Source organism: Trachinotus anak, unplaced genomic scaffold (genome assembly GCF_046630095.1).
Source record: "Trachinotus anak isolate AG129_WGS33_773 ecotype Australia unplaced genomic scaffold, CSIRO_AGI_Tana_v1 ptg000042l, whole genome shotgun sequence".
Classification (NCBI taxonomy): domain Eukaryota; kingdom Metazoa; phylum Chordata; class Actinopteri; order Carangiformes; family Carangidae; genus Trachinotus; species Trachinotus anak.
The window spans coordinates 1,092,532-1,118,202 of record NW_027273893.1 but is presented as its reverse complement, the minus strand read 5'-3'; the positions used below and the strand labels follow the sequence as shown (position 1 = coordinate 1,118,202).

Below are 25,671 nucleotides of genomic sequence, written 5' to 3'. Positions count from 1 at the left end.
TGAGTAGTGGTGGATCTGGATCCTGCTGCTCCAGAGGCAGAGATACCTGCAGAATGAGGACAGAGAGAGGGAGAGAGAGAGAGCCCAGTGCATCATGGGAATACCCCAGCAGTCTAGCTCTATAGCAGCATAAATAAGGGATGGTTCAGGACATACCCAAGCCAGCCCTAACTATAAGCTTTGTCAAACAGGAGTAGAGGAGCCTGATAGCTGAAGGCTCTGCCCCCCATTCTGGTCTTACAAACTCTGGGAACTGCAAGTAGACCTGTATTTAGAGAGCAACGTGTCCTATTGGGAAAATAGGGAACTATAAGCTCTCCAAGGTACGATGGTGCCTGACCATTAATGGCTTTGTAGGTGAGGAGGAGCGTTTTAAATTCTATCCTGGATTTTACAGGGAGCCAGTGCAGAGAAGCTAACACAGGAGAGATGTGATCTCGTTTCCTAGTTCCTGTCAGTACTCGTGCTGCCGCATTTTGGATCAATTGGAGGCTTTTTACTGAATTTTTGGGACATCATGACAATAAAGAATTACAGTAGTCCAGTCTTGAGGTAACAAATGCATGAACTAGCTTTTCAGCATCCTTTAGACACAGAATGGGTCTGATTTTTGCAATATTGCGCAGGTGGAAGAAGGCTGTCCTAAAGACTTGCTTTATATGTGAAGTAAAAAACAAGTCCTGGTCAAAAATGACACCAAGGTTTCTGACTGTAGCACTGGAGGCCAAGGTGATGTCATCCAGAGTCAGTATATTATCACATAGTGTATCTCTGAGGTGTTTTGGGCCAATTACAATAACTTCAGTTTTGTCTGAATTTAAAATAAGAAATTACTGGTCATCCAGGTTTTTATGTCCTTAAGACACACCTGAAGCCTGGCTACCTGGTTAGTCTCACCTGGCTTCATGGATAAGTACAGCTGGGTGTCATCGGCGTAACGATGGAAATTTAACTTTAGTGATAATAGAAGAGTCATTATTAACATGAACAAGCTGGAGTCTATCTGACAAATATGACTTAAACCAGCTTAGTGCGGTTCCTTTAATGCCAACCATATGTTCTAGTCTCTGTAATAAAATCTTGTGATCGATGGTGTAGATTGCAGCACTAAGATCTAGTAGGACAAGTATAGAGACAAGTCCATTGTCTGAGGCTATGAGGAGATCATTGGTCTCTCTCTAAAACCTGACTGAAAATCTTCAAACCAACCATTTCTGTGCAAATAATCACATAACTGGTTTGCAACGACCTTCTCAAGGATTTTGGAAATAAAGGGGAGGTTGGATATGGGTCTATAATTGGCGAAAACATCTGGATCAAGAGTAGGCTTTTTAAGTAGAGGTTGACTTACCGCAACTTTAAAAGCCTGCGGTACATAACCATTTGATAAAGATAAGTTAATCAGACTTGATATAAAGGTGTTGATTAAAGGAAAAACTTCTTTGAACAGCCTTGTTGGAACGGGGTCTAGAAGACAAGTCGATGGTTTAGATGATGAAACTGTTGAAGTGAGCTCAGGGAGATGTACAGGAGAGAAACAGTCAAAATATAAGCCAGTTACAGTCGACTCTGAGGCTGCTGAACTGGACAGTACATCTGAGCCAGCTGTGGGGAGGAGATGGTGAATTTTTTCTCAAACAGAGACAATTTTATTTGTAAAGAAGCTCATAAAGTCATTACAACTGAGGGCTAAAGGAATAGATGGGTCAACAGAGCTGTAGCTGTCTGTCAGCCTGGCTACAGTGCTGAACAAAAACCTGGGATTATTCTTGTTTTCTTCTATCAATGATGCATAATCGGATGTTCTGGCTTTACGGAGACTTTTTTATATGCCAATAGGCTGTCTTTCCAAGCCTTTAGAGATTCTTCCTGGTATCATTACCATTATCTGAAGTGTGGACTCTAGTGGTCTAAGAACCCATCTAGTTTTAGTTTGCTTTTTGTGTTAGTTTTCAGGTTTATGAGGAAAGGCTTGATCTAAATACTATTAGTATGTCCTTAGACTGCTGCTTTCAGGAGAGGTGAACAATCTGGGCAGGTGGAAATGGTCAATTTAAGATTTCCAATCTGAGGAATCTGCTTCAGGGAGTCTTTATCGCATTTTGGATTTTCAATGTGACATGAAAATGTATGTAAAAGTGTTCACATTAAGATGATCCTTTGATCGTTTTCTTGGAAATTTAAGTGTTGTGTAGCTTTGAGCTGTATTATTTTATTGTAATTGGGCTGTAACCTTGAGACGTAATAATGTCAACATTATACCTGACATCATGTTGTTCTGGACAAATAAATGACTGAATGTATGAGCTTGGTTTAGTTGACTGATGAGAGAATGAAGAGAGACGCTAACCCTAACCCTGATCCACTTTCAGAGGAACTTACCTCGCTCATCCCTGAAGGTCAGTGACTATTGACCTCTCACCTTCAATTCATGAGACAGCAAAGTTCTTGCTGAAATCTTAGTCGATAAATTAAACAAGGTTATCACTTCCTTTATTCATCCACATCCAATGAATGAGCTCGGTTTAGTTGACTGATGAGAGAATGAAGAGAGACGGCTGTGTTTCAGTCAGAGTCACTTTATTGGATGATCACTGTTGTGCTGATGAGTTCAGGTCTACAGCTTCTGTTGTTCAGCGAGTATCCAGGAGACAATATTCCCTGTGCTCTGTCTGTCAGGACATCTGGACAGGCTTCCTCTGTAACAGTCAACAGCACAGAGGTCGATCAGGCAAAAACTGATGGAGCAGCAGAGAGTTAAACACAAACTCTACACAGGCACTGTGTGTGTGTGTATGGATGATGTGGACACTCACAGCATTGGTAGAGCGTGTTGAGTCTGGCGATGTCGTTGCGGCTCATCTCCTTGGCGTTGCCAAAGGACACGTTGGGGTTGGGAATGGGGAGCATGGTGGGCTGGTTGTTCTTAGAGAAGGCGTACCTACAACAGGGCACAGAGCAGTCAGACTGAACCAGAACACATCCTGCACACACAACACACACATGTGTGATGACACAGCAGGGCTGACGTGCAGCCAGTTGTTCTCACTTGTGGTACTGCATGACAGAGTTGTAATCGTAGGGAGTGCCCTGGTTCAGGGTGGCGATCTTCCTGAAGTTGTGCTCCATTCCTAAAAGAAATGATACAGAGACAAAGTCAGTGTTTGTTTGTTTTTGTGGACAGAGAGGAGTTGAGCTGCTGGAGAAGGATCCCAATGAGCTGCAGAGCTCCATAGTTTGGTCCTGATGGTTTTATATTCACAAAGCTGCAGCCAAACACTGAGCTGCTGTTTCATGAGGGATCAGACTTGCACTAAAATCTGGATCCATGATGTCAGGGCTCTGTTTGTCCTCTAGGAGGCAGAAGGGAGCAACCACACTTCCAGAGATTTAGTTCACTCGGTGTGATGATATTTTCTGTGAAGGTGTTGAGCTCGACGGTTGTGAGGGGCTGAAGGTTTTGGGAAACATGGTCTTTTTAAAGGACTAAAGACTTTTAGAAGCATTTGAACAGTTTCATCACCTCACCTGTCTAACGTTTCTGATTTTAGCTCTAAACAAGGATCTGTCTCCCAGACAGGACTGTAGCACACTACTATACCACAGTGTGTGTCTGCAGACCTGTCTGATATCAGTGTTCTTGTCTGTCTATAGGGTTGTAGTATCATCATGTTCTTTGCAAGACTTGTACATCAAATACACATTAGGCCTGTGAGGCTTTTTAGGGGGAATAAATGTGGACATAGCATCAGATCAGTGTCTCTTGTTGAATCTTATTTGAATGTACTTGGCTGCAGTTGACCTGGTTCCCTCTCTAAGACATTACTGAGAATCATAAAAAGCTCCATTACCAGACTGAACGTTCTGCAGCAGGACTTTGATGTGGTTGTCCCTGTCAGAGCGGGTCTGTTCGTGGTTGAATCCCAGAGCGTGGAGCAGCTCGTGCTGGACGGTGCCGTGGTAAAGGCATCCGCGACGGGCCAGAGACACCACCTGCTTCCCACCACGACGGCCAACGTAAGAGTAGCAGCTGGACAGGATGAGACCGAAGGTGAAGAGCACTGTCTGAGAGCAGCTTTCAGCTCTGACCCTTCTTTTCTGTCCATTTCTTACCCATTCTGGGACTCGATGCTCAGCCAGTCACGGTCGCTGCTTCTGCTGGGCCTGAAGCGGATGCAGGAGAAGGAGGAGAAGGACTCCAGTCCGCGGGTGATGATGGCCTTCTCACGGGAGGCTGGCAGGACAACACCACACAACATTTAGCTTTTGACCATCTCACAGCAAAGAAAACAGAGGAGCATGTTGGTCCCCACATATCAACATGTTATATTATATAATAATAAGTCCACTATTAACCATAAGCAGCAAACATGGCCCTGTCTGTGTGATGCCGGTGTATGAACAGTTTGATCCCTGGTCAGAGGAGCTGCTACATAACCACCTGTGAAAACCTGCGGTCTACAGACAGAGCATATCTGGGCCTCCACCTGACACTCACAGAAGTGACTGGCGATGTAATAAGGAACGTAGACCTTCCCGTCAGTCCACTTGCCCCACTTGCAGCCTCGGCTGGTGCAGGGGTCTGCGTTTTTCTCGGCCTCGCTGTTGACAGCGATGTCTCCTTCAGTCAGGATGGGATCATCGTGGGAGCGGACTACAAGACATTACACAGCAGCTGAAAGACCTGTTGAAGAGCCACTAAAGATGACGAAAAGAAGAATAAGAAAAGCAGCTGAAACGTCAGCAGTCAGCATGAGGAACATGGTGACCGCAGCAGCTCACACTCACTCAGATTACTGTTGGCTCTCTCCAGAAGTTCAGAGACAGAAAGCTCCTCTGAGTTCTCCTCTGCTCAGTGACAACAACAACAACAACACAATTTCACTTTGTAGAAAAACACACCAGTCCCAATACTGAGCATGTCAATACAATATGTCTGACACTTGGAGTGGATACATACCTGTCTGCAGGTGGGGAAGAGAAGAAACACGTGTAAATTCACAGAAACACAACATGAAGTTAACTGACTTCCTCAGACAGAACCAAACACTGAGTCTTAAAGTGGCTCGTTCACATCAAAAATATCAACAGGTTCAGAGAGAAAGCTTTCAGCATAGCAGAAGCTCAGGTGCTGTGCAGGTAAAAAGTAGAACAGTTTTACAGCTGCAACAAAAGACTGAAGCTGTAAATGAAGATGAAGGAGCAGTGTCTTCTCTGAAGGCTGGTCTGTGCTACACACCGCCCTGCTCTCATTCATCAGTTCATCACACCTGAACTGAGGTGAATCAAAGCTCAGTTCAAGCTCTGGACAGAGTCTTTGTGAACAAAGACGACATGGTGGTGACCATGACAGTACCAGTTACACAGGCAGTGAGAGTGACTGAGTGCAGCTTTAAACATGCACGAACATCCACACTGTGATATAATGGGCCTGGAGATGGTCCTACCTCACTGTCGGCCCAGCAGCAGGCAGACAGGAGCAGCAGAGCCAGAGCTGAGAACCTGAACACAGACATGCGAGCCATCTCAGCAGACCTGCAGGACACAGACAGGAACCAGCTGCAGCTTCTCCTCACAGGACACACAACAGACAGAAACACAGTGAACACCTCTGCTTCAGGTTCTGCTGCAGCTCCACTCACCTTCTGATCCTCTGTGTGGACGTGTGCATGTGAGGTCTGACTCCAGGTTTTTATATATGTTCACCTGTGTCGGTCGGCCCAAATATGGATTATCTGAGTCCTGCAAAACCTGAGGAATCAGCTGCACTGGCAGGCTTATCAGTCACATAATGCACAGACAGGTATAGAGACAAACACGTCCATACCATTATCAATGGGGAAAAAGACACTTGTTGCAAATGGGCCAACAACTCATTGGCAACAGTACAATTTCAGCTTTACAATACCATAAAGCTGTTAGGGATCTGATTCGACATTGTATTTGATTTCTAATCAGACTGTGATCTTGTAAAATGGTGTTTAATAGTGTTGGGATCGCAAGCCATGAGTTCTGAGAAGAACAATGGAGAGGCCTACAAGCCACTCCAAGGCCTGAGTGTCAAACCATGCATCCTGAAGGGAACAATAGAGAGGCCCGCGTGCTTCTCCTGAGGCCTGACTCGAGCCATGCCTCGTGGGGAGAACAAAGGAGTGGACTACATTTCCCTCCAGGCTATGGAGCCAAAACCACCCCCACAATTCACACCTAGGTGTAAAATTGGAGTTTGAAAGAAAACTCCGCAACGGCATTGGCCGCGGCCAGGCATTGCCAGCAGGGGTCCCCGGTGACGTCACTCAGGTAATAAAGCTGCGCTGCGACCCTCCTCCTCCTCCTGCGCTTCATTCCCGTGCACCAGGTACAGTAGAGAGCTCCTCCAGCTCTCTCCGCGACTCGGCTGCTGAAAGGGAGCAATCTGCAACATCTGACCTTTTTCCAGAACTTCTTAAAGCCCAGGTCACAGTCTGCAACTCGTGGGCCGAGCGCACAGACTGCTTTGTTTGTTTTTCATTTGTTTTTCATCTGTCATTCTGTGCAATCAGCTGATTTTACGTTACGTGAGGACGAGCACCGACTTTGTTAAAGACGAACAAAGTTCACCGTCTCTCATCTGTGATCTTCCCGCTGCCGCCGAGGAACTCATCACTGTCACCGCCAGAAGAGAGAGACACGACCCGCCGAGCTCCGGCCGAGGACCGAGCTCCGGCCGAGGACTGAGCTGTGGAGACCCAGAGACTTTCTGTTCTGACTCCGGAGGACCGGAGCAGCTCACAGTAAGAGGCTGATGTCTGGGCAGAGACACAGTTAGTGTAGCTGTTGTATTGTTGCTATTGACTGATAAGTGCTGCAGATCCTGTTGTTTAGATCGTTCACTGTGATCAGCTTAATAAGCCAAATATCACTAGTTAAAGGACCAATATCCGACCAGACGAGCTCGGTTCTCTGGCTCTGTTATTGTGTAGTGATGTTGTGGTGATTATTAACTGTGGTGACGATCTCTTGTGGACTCTTTCCTCTCTTCACCTCTATTCTCCCTCTTTCCTCCCAATCACGCACCTCATCTACACCTCTCTCACGTTCAGGCCCGAGAGTGTGGTCGCGTCAGACACGTCAGGCTCAAGGCCCCGCCCACTGTTCTCGTGTTCACGCCACTCACGCTCTGCGGCCAGCCGCCATCTTGGGTCTAGCGAGTACCTCACTCTGCCGCCATCATGGTTCCTACTGACACGTCACTCACGTGACCTCGTCACATCCTCTCTCTCTCTCTCTCTCTCTCTCTCTCTCTCTCTCTCTCTCTCTCTCTCTCACACACACACACACACACACACACACACACACACACACACGGTTGTTACATGTGTTTTGCCTGTAATCATCTAGTTAGTAACCAATGTTTGTTTTAGTTGTAGTTGAGTTATAATCGGTTTAATATTAAGTGATGTTATTTTGAATAATTATTACTCTTATTAATAAATCCTGTTATAATTTAACTCGTCGTTATCTGTGATTATTGTGATTATATTTGTGATAACAGCTGGATTCAGGACAGTCAGTGCTCGAATTTACCCTTCAACCAACCTTCTGAGACTGTATTCTGAGCCATCAATTTGGTCATTGGTCCCTGGTGACAGGGTGGTGCCCCGAGGTTACTACTTGTAGTAAACATTTATATATATATTGGTGATTATCACTGATAATCATTAATATGATAAGCCAATAACCAAATTGCTCCTACCTGTGCCCCAACAATAGTGTATTAGTGTTACACCACCCCTGCTGGTTATGATGTGCAAATGACTGTTGTTTCATGAAGTAGATCTGGTTTGGTCTGATGGAGAGGAAACCTATAAAGAGTGGGCAGGAACCTTAAGTCTTCCTCTCCCATCTTCTTCCCCCTGCAGCAACAATTGTGTTGCATAAAATTTTTGTTGTCTTCCTCCTCTTGTTTTTATGATGGGTCTGGTAGTCTGGTTTTTGTGCCTTTATTTCTGTTAGGTTTAGTTTTGTTGTGGGCGTAGGTTAGAGGGAAGACACCAGATCCAGAACCATCAATCCTCTGTTGTTTGTTGTTTGTGTTGATTATGGTCATTTTCTTTCATTCTTGTTTGTGTTTTTTTCTGTGACAAATTCACTCTTTTGGTTTCGTTGGAACTCTGTTTTTTAAAGAGCCTTTGTGGGGGTTGTAACAAGTAGGAGTTTAGTTTAGTTTATAATTAGTGTATAATTTGGTATAATGGAGTCTAAGTACAGTATATTTTGGGTCTAATTAGAATTATGTGCAGTTTCTAATTAGGGTATGATTGTTTCTTTACTATCTTATTTCCAGTTTTTTTCTAAATTGCTACAAAGTATGACTTGTTACGTCTTATTAGTGCGCTGTAAAATAAAGTGCAACCCAACTCTTTCACTAGACTCGAGCTTTAGGGAATCATTGACACTAGAAACCAACCTCTATTGGTTTCTCCCTTTGAATCTGCAACGTTACTGGGAGTGGCACAGGAAACCTATGAGGCATTCATTCAACATGCCTCTTTTAAGAATGCCAGACCAGGCAAAAAGACTTCCTACCTCTGCTGACATAAACATCACACAAAATCTGTCTGGATAATTCATCCAAACTACCTGAATTTAAGCATTAACTTAATTTAGTTCTTACATAAAAGGTGGAATTGAGCTTATTTACTTTGTTTTTTTTATTTTAATTATTTTTTGGGGCTTTTTGTGCCTTTATGATAGATCAGTGGAGACTGACAGGAAAGGGGGTAGAGAGAGGGGAATGAATTGAGCTTATTTAAGGCCCAGCAGAGACTCTTCAAAGCAGGAGATAAGGCTGAGAAATGTGTGCTTGCTCTCGTTGGGAATTGTTGGGTCTCTTTCTCTCCTATACTTTAAAGAGCAGCAGGCAGACAGGAGCCTCAGAGCCAGAGCTGAGAATCTTATGAGAACCATACCATTATCAGTGGGGAAAAAGATACTTGTTGTAAATGGGCCGACAAATCATTTGCAACAGTAAAATTTTTGGTGAAAATATGTAACTGAAAAAATAGATGAAAATATGAAATATTATATTATATCCTTGTATTATATTAAATAATATTTTTTAAATGTTTTAAAACAAACACATTGTAATATCAGAATGAATAACTGGTTAGCAAGAGTTAATTTTCAATTAAAAATGATCTCTCCTCTGTCAAACAAAAAAGAAAATTGATCTTCCTCTGCTTTCAGTTCAGTCCTGATTGATTGTTATTATTCAAATAAAACGTGCTCTGAGAAGGCGTCGCTGGGCCTCGGTATCGTCACAGGGTCACAGGGTCACAGGGTCGGAACCACTGCTCTACAACACAGGAAGGAATGATCGTCATTGGTCAACTATGTCCACAGGTTGAATTCATTTAACACAGGAAGTGCTCAGCTGAAATCAGGTGTTATTATTACTGATAAATTAGACCAGCGGTACTCAATAGGCGGGCCCCGGGCCGCATCCGGCCCGCCGGCCACCTATTTGTGGCCCCCAAACTGTTATTTCTTCAGTATGTGTTTTGGTCGGGTCAACACGTATACCTATCGGGACTTGTCTCCATGCCAACGATACACAGACAGCCTGTTAATGGGTCGCGCTGCGAGCGCATTTTTAAGTTTCACTTTCGCTTTTGAAGCCGTTGGCATGGTCACTTTGCCAGAGAGCAGGGAGGAGCCTAGATTGCGCACGAAAAAAAAAGGTTGCACGAAAATGGCGTGTTCCAAATTATCTGCCAAAAGGAAGGTGGGCAGTGAAAATCCCCAATTCAAAGAAGAATGGACTGAAAAATTTGCATTCATTCTCCCTCCAACCAGCACAAGACCCATGTGCTTAATATGCCAGGAGACTATCGAACCAGTACTGCAGTGCACTCACAAGTGAACACTTGCAACAGTGTGTTCGCCTGGCCATCACACCATTTGAGCCAAAGTTCCAAAGACTGGCAAAAGACACATATAACGACCTGCGTGTCCCTTTGCAGTCTGAGAGCATGAGGTGAGGGGGGGGGGGGAGTTCATATGAGCTCGCTGAGTCCAGGTGAGCTCTTTCACCATTTAATAGAAACAGCACAGCTACATTCAGCGGCTTATAAGTTCCACACTCGCCTAAAAGATGGAACCGTGCACGCTGGTGGCGTGTAACTAAACAACAGACTGAACAAAAAGCGGTCAACAACAATTGCGGCTACCAACACTCGCCTCTCTCCCCCCCAGTGCAGGTGAACCCGCTCCCTATATCACCTACGGCAATCAGCCCCCAGTGCCCACGTGACCCAAACCCTGTGCATTACCGTGGCAACCAGACCAAACAAATCAAGAGACGAATCATCCACCAGTGCAACGGCTCCTGCAACACAAGATGCCATTTCTCTCATTAAGCTGTGTTTCACACTGACACACTTACAATGTAAAATAGTTTTTCATTATATTTGATTCCTGAGCTCTTGATATGTTTATTTGTTACCTGTTATGACTCTGTGGAGGTGCTGATTTATTTTTGTTAAACTTAATGGTAAACTGGCCTGACCGACCTCAATAAATGGACCTTTGAGTCACTGAAAATCATCTTTGTGGCCCTTGAAGACTTGTATTTGAGTACCCCTGAACTAGACCATATTTATGTCATTTAATTCTAAAGATGATGGTACAGAATAAAGGTGACATGTGTGCACCCACTCTCAGGAAGAGGTCGGAAAGGTTCTAATCTATGACAAAACAACTACATACTGCCATGAGGTAGAATCAGCAGCTGATCCACAAATGTGACATAAAGCACAGGTGTTGTTCAGCCAAGTGTATTTGTCATTTTGTCCTATGTCTTTTCAGAATTGTCTCATTGCCATAGGTGTGTGTGTGTGTGTGTGTGTGTATGTGTGTGTGTGTGTGTGTGGGTGTATATGTGTGTGTGTGTGTGTGTGTGTGTGTGTGTGTATATTTGTGTGTATGTGTGTGTGTGTGTGTGTGTGTATATTTGTGTGTATGTGTGTGTGTATATGTGTGTGTATGTGTGTGTGTGTGTATATGTGTGTGTATGTGTGTGTGTGTGTGTGTGTGTGTGTGTGTGTGTATGTGTGTGTATGTGTGTGTATGTGTGTGTGTGTGTGTGTGGACACACTGTGCTGAGTCAGGGATTCAGTAAAAGGTTTATCACTGATGGCGTGTGGTATGTTTGATCACCTGTGCTTGTTTACCCAGCAGCTCCACCAGGCCCTGCTCATGAAGGCCACCAGTGTGAATGTTGCTGATCACCTGCACAGGTGTGCGCTCAGCTCTGCCTCTACTTAAATCCTGATCTTGTTTTTTGGTGAAATCTTTTGTTGAGGTAAATGTTGGTACAACATTAAGTCACTTAAAACATGTAAACCAGTGGTCAGCAACTGGCAGCCTGCGGGTCAAAATTGGCCTATCAGCAATAATATCTGGCCTGTCATACTATTTTGATAATCTGATTTTTTTCAGTCTTACAATATCGAACTGACAGTTTCACATTAAGATGTAGCTAATGTCGAAATAGAGAATCTCCTCCCACGTGAAGATGCTTATTATACTTTTATCCACGTTGAGAGTGAATGACAGACACAACCTTGTCACATCAGGAGCAGCTCACAGTGCCTGGTTCTACAGTAGATCTCTGTCATAGCAGTAACAGTTACCCACAGAATCACTTCCTCTTTCGTGATTTTGTCTACAAAAAAAAGCACAAGAATGTTCGTTTTTTTCTGCAGTTCTTTAGTTCAAACAAGTTTTTAGCTTTTATAATAACAATTTCTGACAAGAAGTTCCAAAGGTTCTGTGGCTTGCTTGATAGACCTCTGAAATGGCAAATATATCATGTGATATGAAAAAATAAGTTCAAAAACAGTTCAGTGAATCAGTCAAACGTATATATGTGACTGTGGCCACACAGTAAAGTAAATTTAAGTTGCATTTTTATTAATCAGTTTCTTCAAATTATCCTTTGATTATGTTCTGGCTCAACATGTAATGGCTTAGGAAATAACTGGCCTGAAGCCAAATTTACTTGCCGAACCATGATGTACATGAAGAAACACACAGAAACATACATGGCATCTTTTATTCATTTACTTCTTCAAGCTTGCAAGCAGTTACTGGTGTGAGAGTGAATCTGTGCTGAAATCAGTGTAGAGCTGCTACTTTTCATTTCTCGTGGGAACAGCACAATTGATTGAATCACATTCTGAGTTTCACTAAAGCGTCTTCATCAAGCATGAGCGTCAACTGTGCTTCGGCCTGCAGATGAAAAGCTGCACCAGTCTTCCTCCTCTACTCATAATTCCCTGTTGGAAAAAGATGAAAAATACTGGATGAATATGTATAAGTACGCGCGCACACACACACACACACACACACACACACACACACACACACACACACACACACACACACACACACAGTTACAGGTCTTTTGTCTTTTGTTTTAACTGTTTGATACATTTTATGGTGAATCTCAGCACAGGGTTTAAGTTACAATCTCTTACTAATTGAAGGAAACAATTGAATGAATTAACATATGTGTATCATTAGATTAAAGCCTCACTTCCTGCATGTCCGTTCTGTACCTGTATAAAGGAAAGAAACATCTAACTATTACTATTACTATCACTTTAAACCACACTGATGATGGTGTGGATACATGAAGTTAGAAAACATCACTTACTTTCTTTTCTAAAGGAACTCATCCAGTGGCACAGATTCTGGATCAGGGCTGGGAACAGTTGAATCTGCAATTTCATAAAAAACGACAGCAAAATCTGTAAAAGCTGCTTCATTTCTCTATGTTTCTGGTACGTGAACACATGGAGGTTTTGATCTTTGTGTCTGTTCATTAACTACAGAATACAGTGTGATGGAGTGGAAGGTGGATACAGAAACAAGTATGTAGTTGTTTAGTTGAGGGGTGGTGGGTTAGATGTGTGCAGAGATACATACTACAGCTATACAGGCGGTTCACCCGGAGGATGTCAATAGGACTCATCTCCCTGGCCCTGCCAATGGCTACGTTGCTGTCAGGGATGGGAGTGATGGTTTCCTGCCTATTCCTGGAGAAAGCATACCTGTGGTGCAAACAATACCGTCGTGACGAGAGGTTTAAGCTGTGCACCAGCAAACACCGACCTGACCTCAACTAAAAAAAACATATTTAACTCTGAGCGAGTGGTCAGAAAACATGTGGTCAGACATGGTTGCTTACCTGCTCATCGTGGACCTGTCTGGACAGGAAGAATGACTAGTGTCCAGCGTACATGAGGCCATGCATACTGGTTTAAGAGACACTTAAACTAAAAATGCTCTGTTGTGTTATCTAATCTATATATATATATATATATAAACACACACACACACACACACACATATATATATATGTTACATGATTTCATTATATTGCATTTAAAGACGAGAACTGAGACACTACCTGCCATAGTGCATGACAGAGTTGTAGTCATAGGGAGTGCGAAGGTTCCTTGTTCTGATCTTCCTGAAATTATGCTCCATTCCTGCAGGAGGTCATACAGCACAGTCAAATTGCAGTCACATGTGTGAAACGTGCAGGAAGTGAAGAAGAGTGAATACTTCTATCTGCAGGAAACTAATCCAAAATTCATTCACACCCCCCAGCTACTGTACACCCTCTGAGATGCAAAAGATATTTCTATTTATTTATTGTACATTCAACTCTCTGCATAAACCTCTTCAAACAGTTGGTGAGGACCATGTTTGTGGTACGACCCACCAGGAATGACATTCTCCAGATGGATGCTAACATGCTGGTCCCTGTCGGACCGGGTCTGTTCATGGTTGAAGCCCAGGGCGTGGAGCAGCTCGTGTTGGATGATTCCCTTGAAGATGCAGCCCCGGCGCATTAGAGACACCGTCTGGCTGTTACCACGGCGCCCGACAAAAGAGAAGCACCTGAAAGACAGCGGTATATACAGCTTGAGCTGTATGCCTGAGAATGTGCCACATCGCTTTTGCTGACCTGAGACGGGCAGTTTGCCAGCTAACCCTCTGTAAACAGTCTGTGTGCATTCATGCACAGTGTGGTCCATACCCTGAGAGAGACTGGATGTTCAAGAAGTCCCTCTGTCTGTCTAAGGGGGTGAAGCGGATGCAGGTGGACCTTGCAAACGATAGCAGACCATCAACGATGGCTTGTCTCTCTCTTCGCGCTACACAGTTAACAGGGAGAAACATTTATTTCTGTCATTTTCATTCATGTTAAAAGGGAAATATTAGCAACAAAAACCTACTATTGCTGCTGCTACTACACCTGAAGCTCCCAGATTTAACACCACATTGATCATAGGTCCGAACACTCCTACGTTTGACTGAGTGATAAAAGCTATAAAAAGTCTAAATAAAGAGAATCTCTTACTGCTGAGCTGAGTCAAAGGATCCAGATACTACCACTGCAGCAACTGCTACTACAAGGCAACTTTTTACTACTACCACCAGCCAGGTACTACTGCCACTAGTAAGCGTGCACTTCAGCCTCCAGCATGTTGAAACCTACAGTACTGATTGGAGATGCGGTAAGGTACGTAGACGTTGCCATCTCTGGATTTAGGCCACAGGCAGCCTCGGCTTGTGCAGGGATCAGCATTCTGGAAACCTGTTGGCACAGCTATGTCTCCAAACATCACCAGAGGCTCATCCAAGTTCTTTCCTGTAAAACAACACGAGGAAGGTCGAGAAAGTGTGGTCATTTCAATTTCTTGTTGCATTTTTAAGCTTAGATCATGTTCGTCTTGTTACTGCACACATGCACTGGACATGAACTTACCAACATTAACATTGGCCTTCTCTATCAGCGTGGAGACACTGAATTCATCATCCTCAATGTTGTTGCCTGTGAAACAGAAAACACTTTTATCAGTTAAATGATGTAAACCTTACAGCATTTTACTGTATGAAAAGTATCTAGCAAAGTCTTACCAGAGAATTCATCGCTCTTTTCTAACGGAGCCTGTAATAAATAAAAAAGTTGAATAGATATGAAATCATGGTGATCTTATCTGAATTCAATCAGTTCAGATGGAGTTCAGCTCCAGCAGAGGTTTTACTTTAACTTCAGACTGCTGTGGGAACTGCATGTCTTACAGAGACAATAAAAACAGGGGGTGTGACATGAACTAACATCTCCTTTTTCCAATGTTTGTGCTCCTGTGGGGGACTAGATTGTAGTGCAATCTAAAAACAAGTATAAAATGAAAGACTAACAGTTCCCATGTCAATTTCTCAACAGTTAAGACAAAAACTTCCTCTAGTAGTTCAGCAAACTGTTACTATTAATAGAAAATTTCATTTCACTGCTGCTCATTGAAGAAAAAGTCAATAAGAGTCTCTGCCGATACTCACCTGTATGACAAAACCGTGGACAGAGCAGAGAAACACACTGAGAGCAGCAGCCTGGAGGATCATGGCTAGTTACACGACTGCAGCTGCAGACCAAGAGAAAACACCCATGAGAAAGAGAAGTGTTCAATCTTATATAGGTGAAAATACCGACCAACACCATCCTGAAACAACATACTGCTCAACAGATGTATTGACACATCCAGCTTCAACTGGAAGTGGCAGTTACTTACAACAGCCTGTGGTTTGTGTAACAGGTGGACTTCTGCTGTTTGTTGCCTGGTAGGAGCAGACTGCACTTTTCTAATTAATCAGTTAACGAGCCAAAACATTGATCTTGTTTAAGACTTACATATGAAAGATACATCTTAATTGAACCTTAAGGTATAATGGTCACAAAGAAAATGTTTTACATCCCAGATTTCAGTTAGAGTTGAAAAGATGTCAGGATTTTTTTTATGGCACTAAATAAAAGTGTTGCACATCTTGTGTATTTATACACATTTTCCTAAAATTCAGCCAGACATACTGTAATTTATAGTAAACTCTCTGGGTTCAAACCTGTGTGCACGGTAATTAAGTAAGTAAACTTTATTTATAGAGCACCTTTCAAACCTGGGTTACATGCTGCTGTACAATAAAAACATTTCAGAAATACATAATACATGGGATAAGATAAAAACAATAACAAAAATGAATAAAAGCAATCAAAGTTACACAGGGGGCAATCACACATAACATAAAGTGCATCACGTGTTAAAGTGCATGTCAAAAAGGTGAGTTTTTAGCTTCTTCTTAAAACAGTCGACTGAGTGGGCACTTTTTTAAACTAGGGGGAGACGATACCAGAGGGTGGGGGCCATGACTGCAAAGGCCCAGTCTCCTTTAGTTCTTAGCCTTGACCTCGGGACAGTATGGAGGTGCTGGTCAGTAGACCTCAGTGATCTCCCTGTAATCAGGGGACAGAGTAAGTCTGGTATGTAAGATGGGGCCAGCCTGTGTAGTGCTTTGTATGTGATTAAACGAGTTTTAAAATCAATACAGCGCTCTATGGGTAACCAGTGTAGATTTGCCAAAACTGGTGTGATGTGTGACCAATAGTCTGGCAGCCGCATTTTGAACCAAATGGAGGAAATAAAAACATGGATAATTTTTTTTCTAGATCTTACAGATTTAGTACAGATTAAACCTATAGCAATGTTTCATAACTGGAGGAAACAGGATTTGACCAATTTATTTACGTGACACTCAAAATTCATACGGTGGTCAAACAAAATGCCTAGGTTTTTTTTAGTTTTGTTTGACATTTACTGCCAGAGGACCAATACACTGCTTTATTTTTAGTGAAGTGCTCTCAGGGCCTATGATGAGGACTTGTTTTTTAATGATTAAGCTTGAGGAAGTTGTCTGACATGTAGTGTGGATACTTTACTGAGGTCATTAGTATTGAATGAGAGATATAATAGTGTATTGTCTGCATAGCAATGATAAGAAATGTGCTGAAAATGACTAATTAAGGGGCCAATGGGGAGCATGTACAGAGAAAAAAGAATAGGACCAAGGACTGAGCCTTGAGGAACACCACAGGTCAGGTGAGCAGGAGCGGAGACAAAATGACAACAGGCCACAGAATAACTTCTGTTCGACAAATAGGAGGCAAATCAGTCTAAGGCAGTCCCTGTTACACCTGCCCACTGCTGAGGGTGCAACACTAGTGATGGAGTCAGGACTGAAAACCCTGATGATATACTGATGTTCAGTGTAAAATAAACTTGATAAATAAAAACCAGCATGTATTTCTGATCGTGACAACATGAAATTAAAGCCAATGAAAACATTGAATGGTTCCAGGTTCACTTTTATTCATAAAACCATACTAATAAATATTTCATACCAAATCAGTCATGAGGGGAGTGGGGTAACACCACGTTCAAGTCAAAAAGAGGTACAGAGGTAGACCCAATCACTGACCTGGTAAATTATTCTGCTGTGTGAGGTTACCTGTCTCTGAACAGGTGAATCACCATAGACATAAATTATGGTTCATTCATTGATTAAATACTACCATCAGCATTCCCTCCTGTTTTATGTGGTTGGATCAAACTGTGCATGAAGACTATGCTACATGGCAAAGACAAAGTGCAGATATTAATGATCAGTTCAGCAGGAAGCCACACTGGTGATACTTAAACCAAACAAACAACTTCATAAACCAAATTATCTTAAGCTCACATCAGTGCTTCAGGAGAATGGTACAGATGGACGGAAAGCCTGAGAACACAATGCCTCTGACCCTGAGTGTCGCCAGCAATCAGAGGGAGCATGCAGGGGAACAAAATGGAAAACCTGAAAATGGAAAAAGTGTCTGCCTCGAGAAAAGAGGATGAGACAGAAAACGATGGTCCCTCATCAGCACACCCTCCATCGAAACACCCTCCACTTACTGCTGCACTGCAGGTATGTGAAGGGGGTCAGAGAAGCACCGTCACCTTCTGTCTGGGTCATGACTCATGTATGCAATGCTGCCATTCAGTGGACACACCCATACTGGTTCAGAGTCTGGGGGTTCAGGTGCCATATCCTGCCCTGCATCTGGTATAACAATCCTGTCTGACTGGTAGATGCCATGGGTTGCTCTCCAGCAGATTCTGGACGTCTTCCGTGCATGGTCTCTGTGACCTGGCCAAACTGAACTGTGAGGACCTGAGCACACAGTGACCTTACCTTCCTGAGGAAAGCTGGCAGAAAAGGAAGTGGATCCGAGACCTAGACAATGTACCGCCGCCACCTGAAGACCTTAGAGCGATTCCATCAACGCTTCCTGCGGAGCATCCTCTAAATCGGCTGGCAGGATTACTGCACCAGCATTAGCGTTCTGGCTGAAGTGACACAACAGAGTATTGAACCCATCATTATCAAGAATCAACTGCGGTGGGCAGGCAACGTCGGTAGGATGGATGACAGCTGATTCCCCAAACAAGTTTTCTACTCCCAACTGACCAAAGGAAAGCGGACCAGGGGAGGACAGAAAAAGGCGATAAAGATCATCATATAAAATCAAACCTGAAAAGTTGTAACATTGACTGGAAGACCTGGGAAAAGCAAGACAAAGACTGTGCTAGCTGGAGAGTGCTGATCCATGCAGGAACGGAAAGATTTGAGAACACACGAACGAGCAACATTGAGGAGAATCAGAATCAGAATCAGAATCAATTTTATTACAAAGTATGTTTCCACATACAAGGAATATGTGCTGGTGGTTGGTGAAATTGGGGATCGGGGGGATCAGTGACAGTGGGGCTCTCTGGCCTTGTTGATAAGGCTGATAGCAGACGGGAAGAAGCTGTTTTTGTGGCGAGAGGTTTTGGTCCTGAAGGACCGCAGCCTCCTGCCAGAGGGGAGTGACTCAAAGAGTTTGTGTCCAGGGTGGGAGGAGTCAGCTACAATCTTCCCTGCACGCCTCAGGGTCCTTGAGGCGTACAGGTCCTGGAGGGATGGTAGATTGCAGACAATCACCTTCTCAGCAGATTGGATGATACGCTGCAGTCTGCTTTTGTCCTTCTCCGTGGCAGCAGTGTACCAGATGGTGATGGAGGAGGTGAGGATGGACTCAATGATGGAGGTGTAGAAGTTCACCATCATAGTCCTTGGCAAGTTGAACTTCTTCAGCTGCCTCAAGAAGTACATCCTCTGCTGAGCTTTCTTGATGAGGGAGCTGATGTCCAGCTCCCACTTGAGATCCTGTGTGATGGTGGTTCCCAAGAAGCGAAAATGCTCCACGGTAGCCACATGGGAGTCACACAGGGTGATGGGGGTGGGTGGGGCTGGGTTTTTCCTGAAGTCCACTATCATCTCCACTGTCTTCAGAGCGTTAAGCTCTAGGTTGTTCTGCCTGCACCAGGTTACCAGACGGTCAGTCTCCCACCTGTAGGCAGACTCATCGCCATCAGAGATGAATCCAATGAGGGTGGTGTCGTCTGCAAACTTCAGGAGCTTGACAGACTGATGGCTGGAGGTGCAGGTGTTAGTGTACAGGGAGAAGAGCAGAGGAGAAAGAACGCAGCCTTGCGGGGATCCAGTGCTGATGGTCTGAGAGTCAGACACGTGCTTTCCTAGCTTCACGTGCTGCCTCCTGTCAGACAGGAAGTCGGTGATCCACCTGCAGGTGGAGTCAGGCACGCTCAGCTGGGAGAGCTTGTCCTGCAGCAGAGCCGGGATGATGGTGTTGAAGGCAGAGCTGAAGTCCACAAACAGGATCCTGGCATAGGTCCCTGAGGAGTCCAGGTGCTGGAGGATGAAGTGGAGAGCCATGTTGACGGCATCGTCCACAGACCTGTTGGCTCTGTAGGCGAACTGCAGTCCAGGAGTGGGTCAGTGATGGACTTGAGGTGCGACAGGACAAGGTGCTCAAATGATTTCATGACCACAGAGGTCAGGGCAACGGGTCTGTAGTCATTTAGTCCTGTGGGCCTTGGTTTTTTGGGGACAGGGATGATGGTGGAGGATTTGAAGCAGGCTGGCACGTGGCAGGTCTCCAGTGAGGTGTTGAAGATGTCCGTGAACACCGGAGACAGCTGATCAGCACAGTGCTTCAGGGATGATGGAGAGACAGAGTCAGGACCGGCTGCTTTGCAGGGGTTCCGCTTCTTAAAAAGCCTGTTGACATCTCTCTCCAGGATAGAGAGAGACGTTCCTTTGGTAGGGGAGGAGGAGGGGGGTTCTGATGTGGCTAGTTGTGGAGGTGCCAGGGCCCCTGCTGAAGTGGGGGAGGAGAAGCTGGTGGTGGCTGGACTCACGGGGGTTGGTGTCAGGCCTGTCCCATTGTCTTTCAAAGCGGCAGTAGAACTCATTCAGATCGTTGGCCAGGCGGAAGTCGTTAATGGAGTGGGGGGGCTTAGGTTTGAGAGGACAAAGCGATAAAGAGATCCTGACCACCCAAAACTTCCCACTACGACCACTTGCAACACATGTCAGAAGCAGTGTGCAACAAGACTGGGACTCTTCAGCCATCTCAGGGTCCACCAGACCATCAATGACTAGGGGACCATCATCCTTGACAACAACGATTTGGAGGGGATGGTACCAGGTCAAGAGCAGGCTTTCAGGATCTCAAGCATCTTTCTGAGAGAATTACTCTCTGCAACAGCAGGAGTCAAAACTGGGCTCAGGAAAGTAAAAACAGCTACTTGAACTGACAGCACATACAAAAGGGGAATGGAGCTACAACACCCAGAAAGCTGAGGAGAACACGTATGTGCTCAGTTGGATCATCACCTATACTCAACTTTGTTGAAAATGTGAAACAGTGCAAATTATGTAAAATTGTGTCTTGCATCTGTCCAAAATAGTTGTTGTTATACCTTATACGGTTTTATTAATAGTTAATAAAGCATTTACTTGTACTTCACTGTTCAGTTACAAGCCATTAATAAAAAATCTATTTGGGGTTGGCAGGTTGGGGACACTCGCTCTTCAGACACTCTCTAATGGACCATACCTTATGGAAAAAGGCTGCAGACCAAAATCTATTTATTAAGAACTCATTAACATTCACAACAGCAGAGTAGACTGGATGGATTATTGTAAGAACCATTTGACACTTAATCTTTTAACATTATAATTGCACATGACTTACAAACTTTTCAGACTGGCTTTATTAGAAAGAAAGAAACCAGCACCAAGAATGAGTCAGTGGTTTATATGATGTTACACTGAAACTAAATTCAACAAAACACCAAGATTTCACAATAAGTAAGATTTAATTTTAGAGTTAAACTCTGAGGTTATAATTATGATACTTGTATTGCAGTCAGTGATTATGGCCTATCAATAAACAATGAACCAATGAAATCTTAGGCATACACCAACGGTTAGAACCTACCTGAGAATATAATAAAAGCACACATTTAACTGCAGATGGCCTGTAAAAATGTAAAGCTTTTCCATTAAAGTCAGTGACAGTTCAACATGTATCACACAACTGAACTGAGATACACAGAGCAGCTGTAGGTACAGGAGAACAAACAATCAGATTAAAATAGACTACACATTCATTCATGTTCATGTTATCGAAGTTTGCACACTTAAAAACCTCTGTGTGCATAAAATCAGAAGTCAGAGTTGCAAAAGCTTATTTTGTCTTTATACTGCTTCTCCAAATTGTGTAGTTGCAATATGTGTTTGGTATTCACACAGTCTTGCAAAGTTTTGCAGAAAGAGGAACAATGACTGGGGGTGTGAGGGGTGGTGGCAGATTGCAAGCACTGGGTTGCATTACATGGTCTGCAACTGTTAATGAAAACATAACTATCATCAGATTTCATCTTGTCCAGCTTTAATCTGAGTAACAGATCCCTCAACATAAAGATTACATTTCACACACTTCACCATGTCATTTCAAAAACATATTTAAAAATGTATTTGCTGTTATCAAATAAAGTATGCAATAACAATAACGCTTAAGTACAACAATAAAAATGGATCATTTTACTATAACAAACAAACAAATAACAAGTACAATTTACAGCGCAGTTTCCAAAAAAGTTGGGACACTGTGTAAAATATAAATAAAAACAGAATGCGATCGTTTGCAAATCATGTAAACCCATATGTAATTGAAAATAGAGCAAAGACAACATATCAAAAATTGAAATGCTGAAATTTTATTGTTTTATGAGAAATATTTGCTCAATTTGAATTTGTCCCATTTGAAATGTCCCATTCTTGCCTGATATAGGATTTAACGGCTCAACAGTTCGGGGTCTCCTTTGTCATATTTTTCATTTCATGATGCTCTAGATGTTTTCAGTGGGTGACAGGTCTGGACTGCAGACAGGTCAGTTTAGTGTCCGGACTCCTCTACTACGGAGCCATGCTGTTGTAATACTCTCAGAATGTGGTTTGACATTGTCTTGGACCCAGAGAAGTCGGAGACGTTTCTGGATCATGTTTAGATATGGGTTCTTCTTTGCATTGTAGAGTTACAACCTACATTTGTGGATGAAGCAACAAACTGTGTTCACAGACAATGGTTTTCAGAAGTGTTCCTGAGCCCATGCAGTGATTTCCACTATAGAACTGTATCTGTTTTTAATGCAGTGCTGCTGAGGATCCAAAGATCACGGCCATCCAGTCCTGGTTTTCAGCCTTGTCCCTTGCACACTGAAATTTCTCTGGATTCTCAGAATCTTTTAATGATATTATGAACCGTAGATGCTGAAATTCACAAATTCTTTGAAGTTTTACATTAAGGATCATTATTCTTAAACTTTTGCACTATTTGCCCACACAGTCTTTCACAGAGTGGTGAACCTCTCCCCATCTTCACTGCACAGAGACTCTGCCTCTCTGGAGCCTCTTTTATTACACAACGCATGACACAATTTTTCCAGTCTTTTGTTGCCCCTGTCTCAACTTTTTTGAAATGTGTTGCTGGCAACAAATTCAAATTGAGCAGGTATTTTTTCATAAAACAATAAAATTTCCGCATCTCAACATTTGATATGTTGTCTTTGTTCTATTTCCAATTAAATATGGGTTTTCATGATTTGCAAATAGTAATAAAAACCCTGAAATACTTTATTTATAACATTTCATACTGCAACAACTTCTCACAGTGCAAGATTGAGACCAAGACATTTCCCAACACAGATAATGTGGTTTTGTGTTGTGACATGTCAACCAACGTAAGAACTAGTAAGAAATTGTGTCAGTGTTGCATATTTTCTTCTCTGTAATTACGTAATTCCATCTTACTCCTGGGAAATAAATGAACAGTTGTGCATGTTTTACTGACTGATCTAAATGATAATAACAATAACAATAACACTAATAATAATAATAAAACATACTGTACATGTGTCCTTGTGTCTTTTCAAGAAATCAAAGGATACTTGTCACAGCAGAGAATCTACAGCTTTCTTCTATAATCTACATAAAATGACCATTTATTCTAAAATCTGGGCTTGTCTGAGAAATCAAGATAATGTTAGTCAGACATGTACAGCACATTCTTTATAACACACACATTTTACTCATGCTTCAGTCATTGTAAGCCATATGTAGAGATGGCAATGTCAGCCTGTTGGTCCACCACTTTTTGTCTGGACTGAAGTACCTCATCAACTACTGGATGAATTGTCATGAATCGTGCTTCAGAAATTCATGTTCCCCAGAATTGTAATAACTTATTTAAAAAAATTTTTATTTAAAAAACTAAACGAAAGAAACATTGTGCACCATATAGTCTCTCACCTTTTTTAACTTTTATCAGGTCCACATTTATAGCAGGGGTCAGCAAGTAAGTTTGGCCTCAGGCAAATTATTTCCTAACCCATTACCAGTATGTGTATGCCAGAACATAATCAAAGGCAAATTCTAAAAAAATGATTAATAAAAATGGAACTTAAATTTATTTTATTGTGTGGCCACAGTCATATATACATATATACGATTCATTGAACTCCTGTTATTTTTTCATATCACGATATATCTGCTATCTATTTATAGGTCTATCAAGCAAGCGACAGAACCTTTGGAACTTCCTGTCAGAACTTTTCATAATAAAAGCTAAAAGCTTGTTTTAATCATAGAATTGCAGTAAAAAAAATTTATTCCTCTATTCTATATTCTTGTGCTTTTATTTTGTAGACAAAATTACTAAAGAGGAAGTAATTCTGTGGGTAACTGTTACTGCTATGATGGAGATCTACTGTACCAGACGCTGTGAGCTGCTCCTGATGTGACAAGGTTGTGTCTGTCATTCACTCTCAACGTGGATAAAAGTATAATAAGCATCTTCACGTGGGAGGAGATTCTCTATTTCGACATTAGCTACATCTTAATGTGAGATCTCAGTTTGATATTGTAAGGTTAAAGAAAAAATCAGATTATCAAAATAGTCTGGCAGGCCAGATATTATTACTCACGTCCAATTTTGGCCCACAGGCTGCCAGTTGCTGACCACTGATTTATAGTTCTGCAGTTGTTTGGTCATAAAATAGTTCTGGATTTTGTCCAGTACTATTTTACGACCCAATAACTGCAAAACTACATACTGCTGTCAGCTGTAGTTTGTGTTTACTGCTAATTAGCAAAGGTTAGAATGATAACATGCTAAACTGAAAGTAAATGTGGTCAACATTATACCTGCAACATCAGTATGTTAGCATTGTCATTGTGAACATGTTAGAATACTGACATTAGCATTTAGCTCAAAGGTGTAGCCTACGAGACAGTCTGGTCTACAGAGGATTTTCACTTCACATCACCGGCTGTGCCCGCCCTAACTGTTGCAATGCAACTGCATTTCAAAGCGTGGCTCTTTTCACCTAGCAACCTTGACAACATGTAACTTTTTTTGACAGTAACTTGAGATTTTAAGGTCGTTGGTTTTAACAGTTGTACCGTTCCTGTTGACCCAATACTTACATTTAGCAGTGTGATCCTCAGGCTCTCTGTCATTACTGGCACGCAATGAATCTTGGGATATGTTGGGCCACAAAGGATCAACTCGTTAGAGCCTTCGTTGCTGAGAGAAAGAAGGACGCATCTGAAGGAGCCTTCGAATTGGGGCAGCTGCCACGCCACCATGAAGGTCTTCAAATGCAGCCTCTGAAGGATGCGTCCCCTGACTTGGGACACAGCTTTAGTCTGGTTTTACAGCAAATCTGATAAATCAATTTGACCTTCCTTCAAAGTCATAGAGAGCTTGCAGGGACAACATAATGTCCAAACTTTTAGTGTGACTTAAGAGAACTCTTGTCTGATTGACCTTCAACATAAGATTCTCCACAGAGGTCACCTCACTGGACAAAAAGATGTTTAACATCATCAGAAGTCTTTTCACTCTGTACAGAAAACAGCCCTGACAGCTTTATTCACTGGCACCGAAACACCCATCAAACATTTCTGGAAGGAAATCAGAGACACCATCTGCTGACACATCCCATGACCCCCTGCACTCTGCCGACTAGAAGACAAAATCTCCCTCTCACCCCTCCTGGGGTGGTGTGTGTGTCCTCCTCAAACTTGGGTCCTCTGCCAGAGGCCTGGGAGTTTGAGGGTTCTGTGCACTATCTTAGCTGTTCCTAGGACTGTGCTCTTCTGGACAGAGACCTCAGATGTTGCACCTGGAATCTGCCCAAGTGCTCCAGTAACCACTGGTACCACTGTTGCCTTTACTCTCTGCATCTTTTCTAGCTCCTCTTTCAGCCCTTGGTATTTCTCGAGCTTCTCGTGTTCCTTCTTCTTGATGTTGCTGTTGCCTGGGATTGC

General features: G+C 43.0%; 2 protein-coding genes across 2 annotated transcripts; both read right to left on the bottom strand.

The window, feature by feature from the left end:
* Positions 1-2,563: 2,563 nt before the first annotated feature.
* LOC139615130 (hatching enzyme 1.2-like) lies at positions 2,564-5,531 on the bottom strand. The gene is made up of 9 exons (XM_071472970.1): positions 5,453-5,531; positions 5,240-5,248; positions 4,789-4,848; positions 4,499-4,654; positions 4,114-4,234; positions 3,852-4,030; positions 3,050-3,131; positions 2,817-2,941; positions 2,564-2,699 (listed from the first exon to the last, which is right to left on the bottom strand). Coding segments are annotated over exons 1-9 (807 nt in total). The 5' UTR covers positions 5,526-5,531; the 3' UTR covers positions 2,564-2,697.
* Positions 5,532-12,083: 6,552 nt separating this feature from the next.
* LOC139615122 (hatching enzyme 1.2-like) lies at positions 12,084-15,524 on the bottom strand. The gene is made up of 10 exons (XM_071472963.1): positions 15,400-15,524; positions 14,977-15,007; positions 14,825-14,890; positions 14,555-14,707; positions 14,093-14,210; positions 13,775-13,953; positions 13,457-13,538; positions 12,973-13,097; positions 12,701-12,764; positions 12,084-12,320 (listed from the first exon to the last, which is right to left on the bottom strand). Exons 1-9 carry the CDS (start codon positions 15,460-15,462, stop codon positions 12,709-12,711), a joined length of 873 nt encoding a protein of 290 aa, XP_071329064.1. The 5' UTR covers positions 15,463-15,524; the 3' UTR covers positions 12,084-12,320; positions 12,701-12,708.
* Between the last annotated feature and the right edge of the window lie 10,147 nt (positions 15,525-25,671).